Consider the following 20,643-nt stretch of genomic DNA (forward strand, 5'->3'; position numbering starts at 1 on the left):
ATACATAAAAATAGATTGATAGAAGGGATGTGATTTTATAACATTGGAAGAAAATAACTAAAATAGCTTGGTTGAAATATAGAAGACTAATGACAATGTGTCTCCTGTATCATATGCTTTTAAAAAATAAGCCACCCTTCTTCACTCCCAGGACTGAGCCATACACCTTTGTCATTTTTGTCTGGGTGAAAAGCTTGTTTGCTTTCTCTGTAAATGGATAGCCAATTGATTTAGGAATAATCTTCACCAAAAAAGTATTTTAGCCAATATCTATTTGGAAGCTTGATGACCCAGATAAGACCGTCCTGGATTGCACCAAAATTAGATTCCAAACCAGCGTATCCATTAGTCTGACTTTATTTGAGTCCCTAATCTCAGTGAATCTCAGTCAGATAACATGAAATAAGCAATATGCAAGAAACTTGAAAAAAAATACAGTACACTCTTATCTAGATCACATGTCCTCTTTGCTCATACTGAGCTCCTGGCTCTATTCTATGGTTTCTGCTGACTGTGTCTTCCTTTGATTCTCAGAACACCTCCATGGATACTATTATTATCCCTATTTATAGAGGGAAAAACTGAGACATGGAGAGATTAAATAAGACCACATGGTGGTGGAACCAGAATTCAAATCTATGCATTTTGTCCTCAAAGCCAACACTTCTGACTTTTACCATGCCTCAGGAAATAATTACATGAAATCCTATAAGTCTGAACAGACTGTGTGTGCGTGCGTGTGTGTGTGTGTATGTGTGTGTGTGTGTGTGTGTGTGTGTGTTAGAGAGAGATCTTGCCTGAACGTCCTTTTATTTCCATTTGCTTTTAAGGTTTTGGGCATAAAGATTTTAAATCAGTTCATTAGGCTTTATGAATTAATTAAATAAATATAAAAGTGGCTGTAGTTAATGGCATTACCATTAGAAAGATATCAAAGACATCAAGACAAACATTCAAGTCTTAAGTTTTGAGAGGGTCAGAGAAAAAAGAGGTAAATGAGAATACACTGAAAAATATTTTACTTTTCAACTAAATCAGTTGTGTCTTTAATTTTCCTTTTCCTTGTTTAAGGGATGGGAGAGACATGGTAAATTCTGTTACAAAATTGACACCGTCCTTCGAAGCTTTGACCATGCCTCCAGTGGTTACTACTGTCCTCCTGCGCTTATAACCATTACAAACAGGTAAAATTGAAATTTTCTATCAGAAGCATACTGCTTTTTTGACATAAGGGCTCTTGGAATGATAAAATGTAATCACAATCAGTAACTTGTGAAAATCTAAAATGTACCATGCAATAGAATATTAAATTATTTAAATTATTGATTTAGATGAATTTAAACCATACAATGTTATTCTTAAATTGATTTTTGAGGAACAAATCTTTCCATGAAGATTTATTATCTAGCTTTGCTAATATATTTAATTGTATGTATATTTTATCTAAGTCCCTATAATAGGCAAGAAATGTGTTATTTAAATATGAAGTATTTTTTAACATAATGTATGTATCATGTGGAGTTTTTTTTAAATAACAAAAGTAAGTAAAACTGTAGAGGACTTTCAAATGCTTCTCCATTGCTTCTCTGGTCTGTGTTTGCTTAGATTTGGATTTCTCTGTGCACAGATGTCTTCTCCACACAGAGACACTGTGCCCTTTTCACACTCCATACAATTTGCAACATGCTGCAGAAGAGTAGCAGGAGATAAAAGTACCAACATCAGAAGTGACCTCAGTGTCACTATCAATGCCAGGAGGACAGTGAGAGCTGGGAGACTGACTCCTCCAGGCAGAAGATAGAAGCAAGGCAGAACTCTTCAGTGGTTCCACGGGAAACTATACCCACCAAGCTAGTTACTTGCTTTTCTACCGAGGTCATTGCCTTTAAAAATATCCGTTGGAGACCAGGAAACAGAACAACTGATGCTCTGGTTTTATCTAGAGACCCTTCATATGCAGGTCTAAACTGTAGGAGGAATTCTCGGTGCTTTCTCTGTTCACCCCACATGGGAAGTCAACATTCAAAGCCATTAGTCTTTTTTTTTTCATCTTAAATATTTATTTATTTATTTGACTGCACTGGGTCTTAGTTGCAGCATGTGGGATCTAGTTTCCTGATTAGGGATCAAATCCAGCCCCCCTGCATTGACAGCACAGTCTTAGCTACTGGACCCACCAAGGAAGTCCTTTCTCCTCTCACCTCTTAACTTCTTTCCCAGTCTTCCTTCCAAACAAATGCACAAGAGTGCAGACACACACACACACACACACACACACACACACACACACACACACACAGGAATAGACTGACCGCATCTGGCAAAATTGCCTGATGAAACACCTGATACTCAGGAGACCCTTTTATGGGGTACAGCACCACCTCTGATGTATCTCAGTGTTGTTTTTAGTTCTGCTTTTCTCCTTCCCAGAATAGCTACCAAGACAGAATGAAGTCTTTATCCTTAGCCTTGTTCAATCCACCCACAAGTTTATGAGAGAGCCTTGGGCTGAAAGTCTTCCAGCCAGTAGGTCAGCACTGGGCTTTATTCAGGAGCTTGACCAATGAAGTTATGCTCTTTCAATAATTATAGTTAAATATTTTTCACTGAAGAAAAAGGTCTAATTATTTCACCTCTTTTTACATCTTATTCTTCCATTTTTGTATCTATCACACACCTGGCACTGTGTTAATTACTTTTCATATGTTATCTGACCATGCAAAAAGTCAACAGTCAAGAGTTTATTAGAAAATTACTTATTGACTATCTATATTAAACACCAGCATGCTATACAAAAACATAAGTAAAAATAAAAGGCACCACTTGCAGGCCAGCAGCTAAAGAGTTTGAACATAGATGCCTGAAACAAGTGAAGAAAGTGAAGTAACACAATAAATGGATAAACTCAAAGTGACATTACCGATAACTCACAGTGCTAAAGTAGCCCAAGTAAGGCAGAAATCTGTTAGAATTCAAACGCTTCATTTTGAATTGAACCTTTTGGGGACCTCATGCAAAGGGCAGAAAGTGTCTGGGAAAAAAACATACTCTGTTTCATTTCCTCCAAATCTGGATACAAGGGTATGCTGTGAATACTATAAATTTTTTCTTTGATAAACTGTATTGAATAGCCAAAGCTAATCTATAGTCCAACCCTAGAGCAGATTCAGATTTGGATGCATTTATTTCCATCCCCTCCTCGACCTCTTAGGCCCCTCAGGTGACCTTTCGCTGGCACACCACTCAGTCACCAGTCCGCCCCACCATGTACTACATGTTCATTCCAATGAGCCAGGCCTCCCAGGTAGCTTGCGTGCATGTACACTGCCCTGCAAACATGTCTATATCCAAAGCAGTGACTCCAGCATGGGACATGGGAGTTGAGGAGAGGAAGGGAGGGCCTCATGCTCTTGATTTTTACTCACTGAGACCTCATCAGTTAAGAAATGAAGACCCACGCCACACCGTTCTTTAGTGTTGTTGCCGAGTCTTCGTGGCTGGTGGGCTTTCTCTCGCTGCAGATGGCTGGGGTCACTCTAGCTGCAGTGTGCTCTCCGGCTCTAGAGCGCTGGCTCAGTAGTTGTGATGCATGGGCTTAGTTGCCCTGCGGCCTGTAGGATATTCCCGGATCAGGGATCAAACTTTGTGTCTCCTGCACTGGAACACAGACTCATCCACTGAACCACCAGGGAAGTCCACCATACTGTTCTTTGAATAACAATACACTTTTGAATATTTTTCAACAGCATGTTTTGTCTGAGAAGGTTGGGCAGTAGATGGACTGTCTCCTCTGAGTATCCACTAGCAGCCTGGGTAATCATTTTCTTCCATTACTGATTTCCTGTTTGAGTTAAGACACTCCTGTCACTCACCAGTACCCAAGCTTGTAGTTGCTAATTGATTTTCCACTCTTCTGCACAATTGAGCGACAGATTTGATGGGCACAATTAGAACCACCTGCTACAAATTACGTATTTCTTTTGTTATCGGGCAGCTGCTCCTGGTTTAGGACTTTTAACACTTTGTAGAATAGAGAGGGGAAGAAAAATGAATCCTTACTGATGAATAACAGAATTTTATTTGCTTGCTGTTAGAAAAATTTTTGAGGCCTGGCCACTTTGCTTTCAGACAGACCACAGATGCAAAACTTGAGTTCCAAAGTTACCTTGGATAATTGTCTAAATGCATATATATCTAAACCTTGAATCCATCAGCCATGGAATATTTGTACAAAATAATCCAAAACACATTCGATTTTGAGAATTTTGCCCAAAGTGAGAAATGCTGCAATATCTCATTTTCTCCTAAATTTAAATATGCATTATTTGCAAGCATTTTTACAGTCCTGCCATATTCTTGCAACCACAATATCCTCCAAACACTTTTACAGTTAACTTTTGTGTGTGGCAAAATATACATAATATAAAGCTTTATCAATTTAACCATTTTAAGTGTATGGCTCAGTAGCATTAAGTACATTCATTTTATTACAGAATCATCACCACCGTCCAGCTCCAGAATATTTTTCATCTTCCCAAACTGAAATTTTGTATTCACTAAAGACTAACTCCCCATTTCCCCTACCCCAGCCTTTAGCAACCACCATTCTACGTTCTGTGTCTATGAAGTTGACTGCTCTAGTTACCTCATAACTGGAACCACACAGCAGTTATTTCACTTAGCCTAATGTCCCCTGTTGTTGTTTAGTTGCTCAGCTGTGTCTGACTTAGTAACCCCATGGACTGTAGCCCACCAGGCTCCTCTGTCCATAGGATTTCCCAGACAAAGCTAGGAGTGGGTTGACATTTCCTTCTCCGGGGCATCTTCTCAACTCAGGGATCGAACCCACATCTTCTGCATTGCAGACAGATTCTTAACCGCTGAGCCACCAGGGAAACCCATAATGGCTTCTAGGTTGCTCCATATTATAGCACGTGTCAGAATTTTTTTCTTTTTGAAAGCTGAAAAACATTCTATAGTATGTACATTCTACATTTTGTTTGCCCATCCAACCACTGATAGAAAAGAGATGCTTCTATTTTTGACTACTGTCAACAACGCTGCTGTGAATATGGATGTCCAAGTATCACCTAAGTCCCTGCTTTCAATTACTTTGGGTGATAAACCCAGAAGTGGAACTTCTGGATCATGTAATAATTCTATGTTTAAGTTTTTGAGGAATACCCATACTGTTTTCCATGGGAGCTTCATTTTACATTCCCACCAGCAATGCACAAGAATTCCAGTTCCTCTACATCCTGACAAAAACTTGTTTTCTGTTTTTACATAATAGTCATCCTAATGAGTGTGAAGTAGTATCTCATTGTGGTTTTGATTTGCATTTTCCTAATGATTAGTGATGCTGAGCATCTTTTCATGTGCTTATTGACAGTTTATTTCTCCTTTGGAGAACCATCTATTCAAGTCTTTATTAGTTTTTGAATTAGAGTGTTTGTTTTCTGTCACTGATTTGTAGTTCTTTATATACTCTGGATATTAATTGCTTATCAGATACATAATTTGCAAATACTTTCTCCTATTTGTGGGTTGCCTTTTATTCTGTTGAATTGTCCTTTCATGTGCAAAAGTTTAAATTTTGACTAAGTCCAATTTATTCTTTCTTATTTAGTGGCCTGTGCTTTTTAGTGTTTTATCCAAGAAATTACTGCTATACTCCCTGTCATGAAAAAATTTCCCCTATGTTTTCTTCTAAGAATTTTAGTTTTAGCTCATATGTTTTGGTCTTTGATCCACTATGTAAATGGTGTAGGCTAAGAGTCTAGGTACATTATTTTGTAGGTGGATACCCACTTTTCCTAACATTGTTATTGAAAAGACTGTCCTTTCCTCAATGAATGGTCTTGGCAACCTTGTGGAAAATCATTTGACCATACATGCAATGGTTAATTTCTAGATTCTCTATTCTGTTCCATTGCTCTATATGTCTATCTTTATGCCAGTATCACACTGTTTTGATTACTGTACTTTTTAGTAAGTTTTGAAATCAAGAAGTATAAGGTCTCCAACTTTGTTCTTTTTCATGTTTGTTTTTGCTATTTGAAGAGACTGTGTTTGAGATTCTGTATGAATTTTAAGATGGATTTTCTACTTCTGTAAAAGATAAATCAGGATTTTGACAGGATTGCATTCAATCTATAGGTCACCTTGGGTAGAATGGCCATTTTAACAATAAGTCTTCCAAACCATGAAGATAGAATGTCTTTCCATTTATTTGTGTCTTCTTTAATTTTATCATTTTCAGTGTACAAGTCTTTTGCCTCCTTAGTCAAGTTCATTCCCAAATGTTTTATTATTTTTGATGCTGTTATAAATGGAATTGTTCTCCTTTCCATATTTTTCACTGTTAGTATCAATAAATAAAAATGCAACTGATTTTTGTGTGTTGACTTTATATCCTGCAACTTGCTGAATTCATTGATTAATTTAACAGTTTTATTTTTGGTAGAATGCAGTTCAATTTCTTTTAAAAAACGCATTTTTGTGACTATTTTTTAAATTACACAATAGAAACATTCTCATTGCATTTTTAAATTAAAATTTAATGTTTAGCACCATGAACAACAGATTGTTCTCAAGGTGATAGAAGTTTAAGATATACCTTTTTTTTCTTATTTACATTGGAAATAAATATTTGATTTCTTGCCTTTTTAAGGGGTTGATGGTGAAATTTTCTGATTTTAATAAGTATTTGCCTACAAAACTTGATTTTATAATTAGGTATATACATAAGCAAAATATTTTATCATTGTCTTTCTAAAGAATAATAATTTTTACTGAATACTCTAAAGATAACTAGTTCAAAAAATATATAAAAATATGTGCACATGGTTATTTTTTTCTTAAATCATAATATTTGAGTTAACCTCAGTGAAACCAGATAAAAAGTCGAAATATTATTAATCCTTGGAATATTCTCAAATGAAGAATTCTAAAAGAAAGAGCCAGAAAAGACTTTGAAAGGTCATCCACTCTATTACCTAAAGTTAGAGTTTTTACAACCCTGTAAGTGTTTGAAACCAAACAGTGAGTGATAAAGAATGTAAAATGATCTCTGTTTCTTTATCAGTTGGAAACAGACACTCAAGAGACTGCATGCTATTTTTCAGGGTTAATTTCTTAGAGTACATGGTTTAGAAAAAAGATATAGTTGCTGAATTTCCCTATTAACAATCCCATTTTCTAAATTGAACCAGAAAACTAGATTCCTGTTTTTATCTGAAGGTTATGGTGGCTCAGATGGTGAAGAATCTACCTGCAATGCAGGAGACCTGGCTTTGATCCTTGGGTCACTTCTGGTTCTTCCACAGCCTTACCTGGCCCCAGTCTTAGCACCATGGATTCTGGAAGCGGGGATAGAGACAGAGGCTCGGCCGATAAATGGAGCCTCTTTGGACCAAGATCCTTCCAGAGGCCAATGGAAGTGATGCGCACACAAGCCACCCAAAGGGTCAAGGAGCCAGCAACTTTCAAGCCGCCCAAGATGGATATCCCAGTGATAGAAGGGACAGAACAGCTGCCATGGGCCCACAGTCTCAAACCCCAGGACTTGAATGTTCTCACACCCGCTGGCTTCTAGAGCTTTCTGTCCTGGGGACCCTGCATCAGGGGTATCGAGCCCAGCTCCCTTTTACTTTGGCTCTTCCCTGGTGGCTCAGATGGTAAAAGCCTTTGCCTGCAATGCGGGAAACCTGGGTTTGATCCCTGGGTCGGGAAGATCCCCTGTAGAAGGAAATGGCAACCCACTCCAGTACTTTTGCCTGGATAATTCCATAGTTAGAGGAGCCTGATAGGCTACAGTCCATGGGGTCACAAAGAGCCAGACACAACTGAGCAAATAACACTACTATAGGATTTAATATATGAGTAGTATATGTAACTGCTTAAATGGTATATCTGCCAATTTAAAAAGCAAATTTGTATTGCTTTGAGCAATGATAAATTGTTGTAAAATAGCAAATCAGAGTAGACTAAATGAATCTAAAACAGGGGACCAAAGTAAAGTGTTGTCATCAATAATGATACCAGAGGCCAAGCTCGCAGACACCACTCTCTCTCTCTCTCCATTATCTGATAAATGCTGTGGTACAAGGTAATAGAAGCAGCAGCAGTATTCCCTGGGTTCAGGACCAGCACAGTGACTAGTGGTCCTGACCGTAGCCTCCACGGTGCAGAGCTCTTCTGGCCTCCTAGCATTGCAGTTTCAGGCACCATCTGGCATGATAGTAATGCTAGTCTCCCTCGGAAGGGAGAAGGAAAAGCAAATCTTATGTTATGAGAGCATTAACTACTGAAAGTCTAGGAAAAATTACAACAGCATCTAGATAGTATTTACTTTTATATACCTTCTTTTTGAAGCGTATTTTATGTAAGTTTCTGCCACTGCAATCTGATTTAAAAAATAACTTCAATAATTTCAAGTGTATGCCTTTTAGATTATCAGTAGAGTGGCTGCAGAAAATACTAAAGGATATGGTTTGCAAGATGAGTGTCATGGATGCTTGAATCTCTGTTGCTGGTGATGCTTTTAAGGCAGTTAAAAAGTTTGCTTCTCTGTGTTCTTTTCTCTTTCCCTCCCGTTATTTCCCTTGAGACTCCTTTATTCCTGAATGACCCCATTAACTTCCCTTAGCAAGATAAAGATGCACCATAATGAAAAAAAATCCAAAATTGGATGAAAAAGCCTAATTTTCTCTCTCCTTCAGTTTACCTTTGGTAATTTCATCAGGCCTTTCCTCTCCCAATGACTTGACAGGTCTGGCCAAAAGTTACCATTGTTTGAAAGGTGTTTCTTCAAAACAATATGTGTATTTAAAGTAAAGTTTTCAAGTTAGTTTCCAACTTAGCTTAAAATTTCAATGCTGGTTAAATTTTAATCCATGTTTCTGTCAAGCATGTATACAAATTTTCTAGATTCTGCTTTTGATGCCTTCATGGTGAGGAGGGAGCGGTGCCATCAGTCAGTGAACACTAATTCATTCAGCTGTTTGGGGAAATATAGTGGGTGTACTTCTCTGGATTAGTTCCTGGTGTTTTAAATTTATCTTCAGTGAATAAGCACATCTGAACACATTTGAATAAGCCAATGACTCCACGCGCCTGTGCACAAACGGATTTGGGAGACATAATTGCTACTCCAATTTCTGTTCCATTCTTACCAGGCAAGTGTGGTGAGTGGGTGCAAGTGAACTCTATCAGCAGATGCTCATTCAGAAAAGCAGAATATCCTTCCTTCTCCCCCCACCCCCGGAGCCAGCTCCCCACCTCATGCACATTACAGTATGGTGTGTGCTGTGTGGCTTAATTACACCACAGGGCACAGGTTGCACCAAGAAATGCATTGCTAGCATTCTGGCCTTCACAAGCCACACTATGAAGCTGGAACTGGACTCTGTTCCTTGAAAGAACTGAGCACCAGCTTTGAGGATCAGATTCTCCTCACTCATATATTTCTGGGAATTGCACTCTGTTTGGCATTTATTAGCAATGTTCGGGGTCTTTGAGTATTTTTCTGTCCCATATTCTAAAGAATTCATGAGAAATGCTTACTCTGGTGCCATTCTGTGCACCTCATTATGTTTTAATGACATTTTTTATTGCCCAGAAACTTACTATAATCATTTCCTTTTCCCCCTTTAAGGTTTGAACAGGCTTTTATTACCAGTTTGATCAGTAGTGTGGTGAAAACGAAGGACACTTATTTTTGGATTGCTCTTCAAGATCAAAATAATACAGGAGAATACACTTGGAAGACGGCAGGGCAGAAGTTGGAGCCGGTCAAGTACACACACTGGAACACACGTCAGCCCCGTGAGTAGAGGGCACCGTCACACCACTTTTCCCTCCTGTTTTCTTTACCCCCGGATCCCATCCACCATGTGGTCCACCTCCTTTGAGTCTTCCTTAGTGTTTTCTTAAGGCATAAATCAACTAAAACAATTACCACAGGTTCTCAGGGGGTGATATATGGCTGATCGTTTTTAGAAGTATAATCCATATGAGTCATTTGACAAGTTCAAGGTATAAATTCATTGCTCAAGATCACACATGCCTTTATTAGCAGAAGTCCAGTTTCTCCCTCCTAAAATCTCTTCCCCATCCGCCCTCATTGTCTAAGAGTCCTAGGGGCTTAATCAATCCAGAAAAGTCCTTTATACTTCAAACAGAGTGAATGGGCACATTTGAGCACATCTAATACATTCACAGTCAATGCCAGGTGACTTTGCTGTGAAATGTTAGTTAGGTAACATTCTTGCTAGTCCATCTCCTCCATGGATTTCTGTGGTACCTTAGCTGGGATTTCAGTTACAGGTCTATTAATTCTTCACTTTCTTATGCTCAGCTCTGGATCCCAAAGTATGAAACTGTACCAGAGAAGCTAATGGTTTTAGCCACAATCTACACTAGAATCAGCCCCTGCAGACCAAGCTTTTAGGTCACAGTGTTAATCTTAGGCCACCAACCTAGATCCAACACACCTTTATCTCAGTGTGAGCCGTTTGGATGCCTTGCTCCCTTTCTTGCCTGTGGATCTCCAACAAGCCTACCCCAGACAACAGGCAATAGGTTACCTTCAAATCTGTATCTGGAGGAAATGAGTTAGAGGCCTCAAGCTCTTCCTTAAGGAAAGATAACTATTATTATAATATTATAATAATTGCTATTATATATCAAATATTTAACAAAAATTAGTCAGAGGACTAAATACTAATTAAATGATATTTTTAGAGTGGTTTAAAAACTAAGACCCAAGTATGTTGTCTACAAAAATCCCACTTTAAATATAAAGACACATGTAGATTAAAAGTAAAGGGATAAAGATATTATGCTAACATTAATCAAAAAAAAGTAAAAATAGCTATATTAATTTAACACAGAGCAGACTTCAGAACAAGAAAAGTTTCCAGGGATAAAAATGGACACTACATAAAGATAAAGGAGTCAGCACTAAAGAAGACATAACAGTCCTTAATGTGTATGTACTTAACAATAGAATAGCAAAATATATGAGGGAAAACTGATAAAACTGTAAGGAGAAATAGGTGAATCTACTATTATAGTTGGATATGTTAGCACCCCTCTGTTAGAAATGGATGGATCCAACAGACAGAAAATCAGTAAGGACAAAGTTGAAATGAACAGCACCATCAATCACCTAGATATGATTGATATCTATAGACTGCTTCATCCAACAACAGCAACAGCAGATTACACATTCTTCTTAAACTGACATGGAACGTTTGCTAAGACAGACTGCATTCTAGGCCATAAAACACACCTTAACAAATTTAAAAGAATAGAAGTTGTACAATGTCTCTTAGTTCACATGAAATTAAACTATAAACAAATAACAGAAAGGTATCTGAGAAAATTCCAAAATATTTGGAGATTAAGCAACACTTAATTAAAGGAAAATACATTTGTGAGATGCAGAGAAAGCAGGGCTTAGAAATTTATAACACTGAATGAATATATCAGAAAAGAAGAAATATTTAAAATCAGTAACCTGATTTTCCACCTTAGGAAACTACAGAAAAAGAGCATATTAAATCCAAAGTAAGTAGAAGAACAGAAAAATAAGAATTAGAGCAGAAATCAATGAAATTGAATACAGAAAATCAATAAAGAAAATCAAAGAAACCTGATTCTTTGAAAATAACAGTGAAATTAATAAGCCTCTAACCAGTTTCACTAAGCGAGAGGATACACAAATTACTAATGTCATAAATGAAGAAAGGGACATCACTATAGATCCCACAGACATTAAAAGGATTTTAGAAAGGAATGTTATATGAGCAACTATATCCATAAATTTGACAACTTAGGTGAAATTTACCAATTCTTTTAAAGATATAATCTGCCAAAACCCACAAAAGAAGAAATGGACTATCTGAATAAGACTATATCTATTAAGAAATTGAATCAGTAATTCATAAACTTCCAAAACAAAAAGCAGCAGGTTCATATGGGTTCAGCTAGTGAATTCTACCAAACATTTTAAGTGAGAAATTATACCAGTTCTCTACAACCTCTTCTAGAAGTTAGAAGCAGAAAGACTACTCTATAACTCATTGTATGAGGGCAACATTACCCTACACCAAAGTCAGAAAAAGACACTACAAGAAAACTACAGGCCAATATATCTCATGAATGTAAACACAAAAATCTGTAACCAAATATTAACAAATTGACTTAAAAATGCATAAAGAGAATTTATACACTTCAATCAAGTGGAATTTATCCCAGGTATACAAAGCTGGTTCAATATTTAAAAACCTATTAATGTTTTCCATTGCATCAACAAAACAAAAATCACATGATCATATCAACAGATGCAAAAAAAGCATCTGACAAAATTCAATACCCATTCATGTTAAAAACTATTAGCAAACAAGGAATTGATGGGAACTTCTCCAACTTGATAAAGAACATCTACAGAAAACCCAGATATCATACTTAATGGTGAAAAACTAGAAGCTTCCCTACTAAGATCAAGAACAAGGCAAAGATGTCCCTTATCAACTCTCTTTTAAACATTGTACTAGAAGTTATAACTAATGCAATAAGACAAGAAAAGCAAATGAAAGTATACAGACTGGAAAGAAGGAAATAAAACTTTGTTTACAGATGACATGATTGTTTATGTAGAAAATTAGGATAAAAAATTCCTCTAGCTAATAATCAATTATAGCAAGATTGCAGGATACAGGATTAACATACAAAAGTCAATTGCTTTTCTGTATAGCAGCAGTGAAAAGAGGAATTTTAAATTAAAAACATATTACATTCAAAATGAAATTTCTAGGTATAAATCTAAAAAACTACAAACTTAATGACAGAAATCAAAAAGAAATTAGTAAATAGAGAGTCCATGTTCATAAACAGAAAGGCTCAATATTGTCACGATGTCAGTTCTACACAAATTGACCTATAGACTTAAGGCCATTCCAATCAAAAAACCAGCAAGTTATTTTGTGGGTACTGACAAACTGGTTCTAAAGTTTATATGGAGAGGCAAAAGACCCAGAATAGCCAACTCAGTAATGAAGGAGAACAAAGTCAAACAATTGACACTATCTGACTTCAAAAGTTATTATAAATCTATAATAATTAAGACAATGTGTGTGTATGTTTAGTCACTGAGTCATGTCCAACCCTCTTTGCGACCCCATGAACTGTTGCTCCTCTGTCCATGAGAGTCTCCAGGCAAGAATACTGGAGTGGGTAGCCATTGTCTTCTCTAGGGGAGCTTCCTGACCCAGAGATCAAACCCAAGTCTCCTGCACCTCAGGCATGTTCTTTACCATCTGAGCCACCTGGAAAGCCCAATTAACACAATATAGTTTGGCAAAAAAAAGAAATGTAAATCAATAAAACAGGATAAAGAACTCAGAAATAGACTGACACAGAAGAGTCAACTGATCTCTGAAAAAGAAGCAAAAACAATACAATGGGAAAAACTCTTTTTGACAAATGGTGCTTAGGCAGTTGGATATCCACATGTCAAAAAAAAAAGAAAACATCTAGACACAGAGCTTACACCCTTAACAAAAATTAACTCAAAATAGATCATAGATCTAAATGTAAAACATAAAACTTTTACACTCCCAGATGATAACAAAATAGAAAACCTACATGACCTTAGGTATGGTATGACTTTTTAGATACAACACCAAAAGCAAAAATCTATGAAATAAATAATTGATGAGCTAGATTCGTTAAAACTAAAACTTCAGTAAAACTTGTGCTGTGAGAAAGATAATGTCAAGAGAATGAGAAGACAAGCCATAGACTGGGAGAAAATATTTGTAAAAAAAAAATCACATCTGATAAAGGATTGTTATACAAAATATACAAAGTACTCTTAAAACTCAACAATAAACAAAAAACCCAATGTAAAATGGGACAAGAGATCTTAAACAAAGAAGTTATATAGATCAAACGTAAGCAAATGAAAATATGTTCAACATTATATATCAATAAAGTGAAAGTGAAGTCGCTCAGTCGTGTCCGACTCTTTGCGACCCCGTGGACTGTAGCCTGCCAGGCTCCTCTGTCCATGGGATTCTCCAGGCAAGAATACTGGAGTGGGTTGCCATTTCCTTCTCCAGGGGATCTTCCCAACCCAGAGATCTATATCAATAGGAAACTGCAAATTAAAACAACAATGAGATACTGCTACACACTTTTTGTTTGTTGTTGTTTAGTTGCTAAGTAATGTCCAGCTCTTTTGCCACCCCATGGACTGCAGCCCGCCAGGCTCCTCGGTCCATGGGATTTCCCAGGCAAGAATACTGGAGTGGGTTGCCATTTCCTTCTCCAGGGGATCTTCCCCATCCAGGGATTGAACCCATGTATCCTGCATTGGCAGGTGAGTTCTTTACCACTGAGCCATCAGGGAAGCCCCTTCACACTTATTAGAATGACCAAAATCCAAAACACTGATGATACCAAATGCTGGTAGGGATTTGGAGCCACAGGAGCGCTCATACATTGCTGGCAGGAATGCAAAATGGTATAGCCACTTTCAAAGACAGGTTGCCAATTGCTTAAAAAGTAAACATACTTTTACACTCCTTGGTGTTTATCCAAATGAATTGAAAACTGATATTAGCACAAAAAACTTGCATACAGATTTTTTTAAATAGAAGCTTTATTCATACTTGGCAAAGCTTTCAAGCCATCAAGATGTCCTTTAGTAGATGAGTGAATAAATAAATTGTATTACATGCAGACAATGGAATATTATTCAGTGATAAAAAGAAAGGAGCTGTCAAGTCATGAAAAGACATGGAGAAAACTTAAATGCACATCACTAAGTGAAAGAAGCCAGTCTGTAAAGGCTGCATACTGTGTGATTACAACCATATGACATTCTGGAAAAGGCAAAACTATGGAGACAGTAAAAAGATTAGTGGTTTCCAGAGGCTTGGGGAAGGAGGAATTTATAGGCAGAGCACAGAGGATTTGTGATGGGGGTGGTGGGAGTGGTCAGTGAAACCATTCTATATCATACCACACTGGTGGACATATGTCATTATACATTTGTCCAAATCCAGAGAACATACAACAAGAGTGAACCCCAATGTAAACCATGGACTTCGGGTGATAATGATGTGTCAATGTAGATTTAAACAAACGTACCATTCTGGTGTGTGAGGGTAATAGTAGGTAGGATATATGGAGCATGGGGTATAAGAGAAGTCTTTATTTTCCACTAAAATTTTCTGTGACCTTAAAATGCTCTAAAAATATAGTTTATATTTTTAAATTATACTTTAAAAATAGGCATGTGAGGTGAAGGTAAGACAAATTAGATTCTTGTGTATAACATCACTTTAGGAAATTTGTATAGACACTGGGGACTGCATAGCTCGACACAAGAAACATCACAATTCATTCAATAAACAAACTTCTCATTCTACAAACTTATGAATGTTTTTTAAAATACAGAGAATAGTAAAGTTCCATGTCACACTATTATTGGAAAAAAAAACAGGTATCATTTCTAATATACCTTGGAATTTTGTTAGGAATGTCTATACCTGTCAAAATAAATTAATACATTTTGAGCAGACAAAATTCTTAGTTTTTAATGTTATCTTCCTTGGGGCATATTTGGATGTCTAAAATTTGGAATTGAAGCAGAACTCCTTGTCATTCATAAGTTTCTGCTGTAATTTATTTGAGTGGCACTACTCTTTTTCTCTTTTCCCTGAAGCAAAAATAATATCGTGATGCTCAGTTTGGCTGCTCAGTCTGATTGACATTGAGTAAATTGTCTCTGAATAAGATGAAAATGTAAATCTTTTTTTGAAGAAAATAGCAATGTAAAAGCCCTGTGTTTCTTTTTTTTCTTTTAAATTGCTATTTGCAGAAACACCATCCTAAATCACATTTTTTTCTCCGCCTGTCACAAAAGAATCCATTAGCTTGGTCCTCATGTCAGAATCTTAATCCAGCCCAGACTGTCTATATAAATTGACCACTGAACAGGAAGCCTGCAGCTTTTTATAAACTCAACGAAGACTCTGTCCTTATGTCATATCATCAGAATATTCGATTTGTGGTGGAATCATAGTTCTGCCATTTTATCAACCTTGTATTATGCCCACCAAATAGCATAATGAACCACCATCTATACCCATGACCCAGTGTCATCAATTATCAACCCATGGTCAATCTTGTTTCATCTATATTCTCACCCACTCCTCCCATTTCCCATATTTTTTCATAGAAATCCCAGATATCATATCATTTCACCCATAAATATTTCAGTATTAACTCTAAAAGATAAAGACTCCTTTTTTAGAAACATAATACATAATCATAAAACATAATACAATTATCACAGCTAAAAGTAATTAACTATAATTTCATAGCACCATAAATCTTCAGTTAATGCTTGAGTTTCTAAATGATTCATAACAATATACATATATAAAGTATATTATGGCTTGTTTGAATCAAGATCAAAAAAAGGGGCACACATTGTAATTAGCGGATAGATCTCCTAAAGTCTGTTTTCCTCTCTAGGTTTCCCTCTTCCTTGCCCCCTGTCATTTTTAAAAATTTTATTTGTTGATGCCAATGTGTTGCTTGTCCTGTAGTTTCCTACAGTCTGGGCTTTTTGATTGTATCCCCACAATGCACTGAAATTGTGTTACTTTATTCATTTCTCATAAAATTAACATTTTTATTTTTAAAAAGTTAGAGTCAGAGACCTGATCCAAATCATAGATTCTTATTTTTTTAGAAAGACCATTTCATTTTCTCACTATTTGCAAGTTAGAAGCCATATGATTGATGCATCAATGAATCAATTGATTCTTTAGGGGCTTCTTCATAGCTGGGATATTTCTCTTAAGAAATAATTTCTTGCTATCTTTACTAAAATAACCACAACAAAGTGACAATGGCATTCTGTATATTAAGAGAAGTAACCATTCAGGTAAAAACAGTTTTGATCCATACTAACTAGTACCACTGATTAAAGAAAAAGATGATAAATAGGGCCTTTCTCATTTAGGGAGAAGCTAATGCATTAGAAACCTAAATGTACCTTGTATTTATATTAATGATTCAATATATATGGAGTTTGCTATAAATGATGAAAGGAAGCATGTTAATCTATCCTTTAAGGTATTCAAAAAAGCCTTTCAAATACTATTAGGGTTTCACAGGTGTTTTATAGAAAGAAAAAAAAACGGAAATCACAATTTTGCATCCATCCATAACTCAGGCTCTGTGAAAAAAGTTGTTTCTATTTCTAGATACCACTGCAAGAAGGAGTGCTTCACTCACAGGATAACTCCAAAGTATTGCCCCCAACTGTCTCAAGTCAATGGAAATCTTCTGTCAGTGATAAGGAGAATGGGATTGCAGTAGGGCAGGTCAGATCTATTTTCTTGAAAGTGCCCTATACATGGCAAGGGGGACCCTATCCATCCAACAGATAGATAATTATCCACTTTAAGTCTCATCAGAATCCTGAAATGAACCAACACCTAAATGAGAATGAACAGCCTAATTTCTGAGTACACTTTTGGTATTTCCGTATCTTTTTATAAATATATCAGTAACTGTCATACACACTAAAATGTGATAGTAGATCTCAAGGAAATACTTTGGATGCACAAAGGAGAGAAGTATGACCAGGGGAAAGAGAAGACTCCATGGAAATGGAGGAGCATAATTGGAGGGGAAGTTTCTGTTATTCATTCAACGGTTATTTACTGAATGTCCACCTCCTCTGCACCTTGACATTGTTTCATGGTAGACTCAGTTAAATCTGGTTTCAAATTCCAGATCAACCCTATTGAAGTATTATGTGGCCCTAGACAAGATACATTGCCGGGAGAAATATCAATAACCTCAGATATGCAGATGACACCACCCTTATGGCAGAAAGTGAAGAGGAGCTAAAGAGCCTCTTGATGAAAGTGAAAGAGGAGAGCGAAAAAGTTGGCTTAAAGCTCAACATTCAGAAAACGAAGATCATGGCATCCGGTCCCATCACTTCATGGGAAATAGATGGAGAAAGAGTGGAAACAGTGTCAGACTTTATTTTTCGGGCTCCAAAATCACTGCAGATGGTGACTGCAGCCATGAAATTAAAAGACGCTTACTCCTTGGAAGAAAACTTATGACCAACCTAGATAGCATGTTCAAAAGCAGAGACAGTACTTTGCCGACTAAGGTCCGTCTAGTCAAGGCTATGGTTTTTCCTGTGGTCATGTATGGATGTGAGAGTTGGAGTGTGAAGCAGGCTGAGCGCCAAAGAATTGATGCTTTTGAACTGTGGTGTTGGAGAAGACTCTTGAGAGTCCCTTGGACTGCAAGGAGATCCAACTAGTCCATTCTGAAGGAGATCAACCCCGGGATTTCTTTGGAAGGACTGATGCTAAAGCTGAAACTCCAGTACTTTGGCCACCTCATGCGAAGAGTTGACTCATTGGAAAAGACTGTGATGCTGGGAGGGATTGGGGGCAGGAGGAGAAGGGGACGACAGAGGATGAGATGGCTGGATGGCATCACTGACTTGATGCACACGAGTTTGGGTGAACTCCGGGAGATGATGATGAACAGGGAGGCCTGGCGTGCTGCGATTCCTGGGGTTGCAAAGAGTCGGACATGACTGAGCGACTGAACTGAACTGAACTGAGACAAGATACTACACTTCTGAGCCTTGGTTTTTCCATTAGCTAACTGTAGACACTAATATCCACCTCAAAGAGGTTTTTCAAGTTAAATAGGGAAAAGACCATATAAAATGTCTAATGTGGTCTCAGGCAGATAAGCGGAACTCCATGAAAGCTCACCTTTCCTGACCCAAAAGCTTCACTTTTCTCCATGGAAAAGGGGAAGAGAGAGATGGAAGAAGGCAGAACAGAAGATTTGAGATTAAGGATGTTAAAGTGTTGCTGCAGGCAAGGGGAAATAAGCAGATAGGCACAAGTGAAATGATTGTCTAAAAGCCCAGTTAGGGTTCCCTCCTGCCCCAAGGCCACACATAGATTCGGTTTGTTTGTTTTCAGGTATTTGGCCAGAGAGGTGAAAGATGGAACTTTTCCCAGGTTGGTTCAATTTGCTATAAAGCTAGATAACTTTGCCAATTTGAAGAGACAAGAATAGTGAATTGGAATTTCTCAATTGACTGGAAGTGTTCCCATTTATGTTTGATGGAGAGAGTAAAAGCAGGTAGAGGGAGGCTAAGGCAAGTAAGGAGAATCAGCTCAAATGTGAGATTCACCACTAAGGGACAGAAGGAATGTTGCTCTTGCCCAATGGGAGATGAGTTACCAAATCTGAGAACAATTAGTCTGGGAGAAGAAACACCTGTGCTCTTTCCCACACCCTACCCTTGTTATTTGGCTTTACAAGCATCCTCACAACATGAGATTATAAATTTGGTTTATCTCTTTCTTAGCCCAGTTCAGTTCAGTCGCTCAGTCATGTCCGACTCTTTGCGACCCCATGAATTGCAGCACGCCAGGCCTCCTTGTCCATCACCAACTCCCGGAGTACACTCAAAGTCACATCCATCGAGTCGGTGATGCTATCCAGCCATCTCATCCTCTGCCGTCCCCTTCTCCTCCTGCCCCCAATCCCTCCCACCATCAGAGTCTTTTCCAGTGAGTCAACTCTTCACATGAGGTGGCCAAAGTACTGGAGTTTCAGCTTTAGCATCATTCCTTCCAAAGAAATCCCAGGGTTGATCTTCAGAATGGACTAGTTGGATCTCCTTGCAGTCCAAGGGACTCTCAAGAGTCTTCTCCAACACCACAGTTCAAAAGCATCAATTCTTCGGCGCTCAGCCTTCTTCACAGTCCAGCCCTCACATCCATACATGACCACTGGAAAAACCATAGCCTTGACTAGGTGGACCTTTGTTGGCAAAGTACTGTCTCTGCTTTTGAATATGCTATCTAGGTTGGTCATAAGTTTTCTTCCAAGGAGTAAGCGTCTTTTAATTTCATGGCTGCAGTCACCATCTGCAGTGATTTTGGAGCCCCTCAAAATAAAGTCTGACACTGTTTCCACTGTTTCCCCATCTATTTCCCATGAAGTGATGGGACCAGATGCCAGTTCTTAGCCCAGTCTCCCCTTATTATACCACTTCATTGCTTCTTTGGGGCTGAGACTCTAAAATTTAGGTCAAATGTTGCATTAAGTTAACTATTTTAGAATACCAATAAAACCCTGGCAGTACTTTTTATCCTCATAGCAGTTTGCAAACATCTCCTTCTTCACTAATGAAGAAAAGTTGAATATCTAGTGTCTAAAGCCAAAGCTATTTAATCACTGTCTGATGTGGGAAAGTAAGACAAAATGCAAGACCAACAAAAAAGTATATTGCATTTTAAACTTGCTGATTTGAGCTTTTAAAAATTCTTTGAAGACTCAGGCAGAACTTGTGCCACAAAAATTCCAGCTTTTGTAATGAAAACAGTCAAAATAAAAATAGAGGCAACATCCGAGGAATGGTTTTAGTCCTTTATATCTCTCACAGGGCTTCTTAATACATTATTTTATTTTATATTTATGAAAATCCATAAGAAGAAAAGGAATTATTGCCCTTGTGTTTTAGACACGGCCTTTTGTGTTTAATTAATCAGCTTGAGG

General features: G+C 37.5%; 1 protein-coding gene across 1 annotated transcript in view; it reads left to right on the forward strand.

The window, feature by feature from the left end:
* PLA2R1 (phospholipase A2 receptor 1) overlaps positions 1-20,643 on the forward strand; it is a 124,926-nt gene that overhangs the window by 51,535 nt on the left and 52,748 nt on the right. Inside the window, exons 10-11 of the mRNA XM_068969499.1 lie at positions 1,072-1,184; positions 9,659-9,828. Coding sequence (XP_068825600.1) covers positions 1,072-1,184; positions 9,659-9,828 — 283 coding nt within the window. The remainder of the gene's footprint in view (positions 1-1,071; positions 1,185-9,658; positions 9,829-20,643) is intronic.

This window comes from Capricornis sumatraensis, chromosome 3 (genome assembly GCF_032405125.1).
Source record: "Capricornis sumatraensis isolate serow.1 chromosome 3, serow.2, whole genome shotgun sequence".
Classification (NCBI taxonomy): domain Eukaryota; kingdom Metazoa; phylum Chordata; class Mammalia; order Artiodactyla; family Bovidae; genus Capricornis; species Capricornis sumatraensis.